The sequence below is a fragment of the Amphimedon queenslandica genome, unplaced genomic scaffold, assembly GCF_000090795.2.
Source record: "Amphimedon queenslandica unplaced genomic scaffold, v1.1 AMPQUscaffold_13474, whole genome shotgun sequence".
In the NCBI taxonomy this organism is placed as follows: Eukaryota; Metazoa; Porifera; class Demospongiae; order Haplosclerida; family Niphatidae; genus Amphimedon; species Amphimedon queenslandica.
In genome coordinates, this window is record NW_003546290.1 from 144,907 (window position 1) to 145,919 (window position 1,013).

Here is a 1,013-nt window from a genome sequence, read left to right on the forward strand (position 1 = left end):
AGGGAGGGGAGAGATACATGTTGAATACATAAAAGGAAGAGAGAGAAAGATAAAGAAAATGAATAATAAAGAAAAGAAGAGATGCAGCAGAATAGAAAAAAAGAATGAAGGGAATACGTGTAGTTACTAAAAGTATTTTTTGGCTCACTTGAATTGAATCACCATATAAAACTGGACTGCCAAACCGCCTCTTCTGTTCAAGTTTATTTTCTGCTTCCTCCATTTCAAAAGCATGCTACAAACAAAAAATATTATATCCCACCAATAATTAAGCATAACATGCTTTTTGATGCGTATGATTATCATATGTCATGGTATTTATGGTAATTGATTTAAACATGAAGGAAATACATGTATTACTACTCATTTCTGGGAAATACTACTAAAAATTAATGCTCCAACAAAATTACCAAATGAATATTATCTAAAATATGACAATAATGTAAAACCACTAAGATGAGTAGAGCATGTATTAAAAATTAATGCTCCAACAAAATTACCAAATGAATATTATCTAAAATATGACAATAATGTAAAACCACTAAGATGAGTAGAGCATGTATTTACATATGGTAATTGATTTAAACATGAAGGAAATACATGTATTACTACTCATTTCTGGGAAATACTACTAAAAATTAATGCTCCAACAAAATTACCAAATGAATATCATCTAAAATATGACAATAATGTAAAACCACTAAGATGAGTAGAGCATGTATTTACATATGGTAATTGATTTAAACATTAATGAAATACATGTATTACTACTCAATTCTGGGAAATACTATTAAAAGTTAATGCTCCTACAAGTTAGCAAATGAATATCATTAAGAATAATCTAAAATATGACAATAATTGGGTAAAACCATTAAGATGAGTAGAGCATGTATTTACATATGATAATTGATTTAAACATTAATGAAATACATGTATTACTACTCAATTCTGGGAAATACTATTAAAAATTAATGCTCCTACAAGTTAGTAAATGAATATCATACGAATAATCT

At 27.4% G+C, this 1,013-nt stretch overlaps 1 protein-coding gene across 1 annotated transcript in view; it reads right to left on the minus strand.

Annotated features, from left to right (window-relative positions):
• LOC100632404 (inositol 1,4,5-trisphosphate receptor-like) overlaps positions 1-1,013 on the minus strand; it is a 39,852-nt gene that overhangs the window by 35,891 nt on the left and 2,948 nt on the right. The window contains exon 5 of the mRNA XM_019994392.1: positions 149-235. Within this exon, the coding sequence (XP_019849951.1) occupies positions 149-235 (87 nt within the window). The remainder of the gene's footprint in view (positions 1-148; positions 236-1,013) is intronic.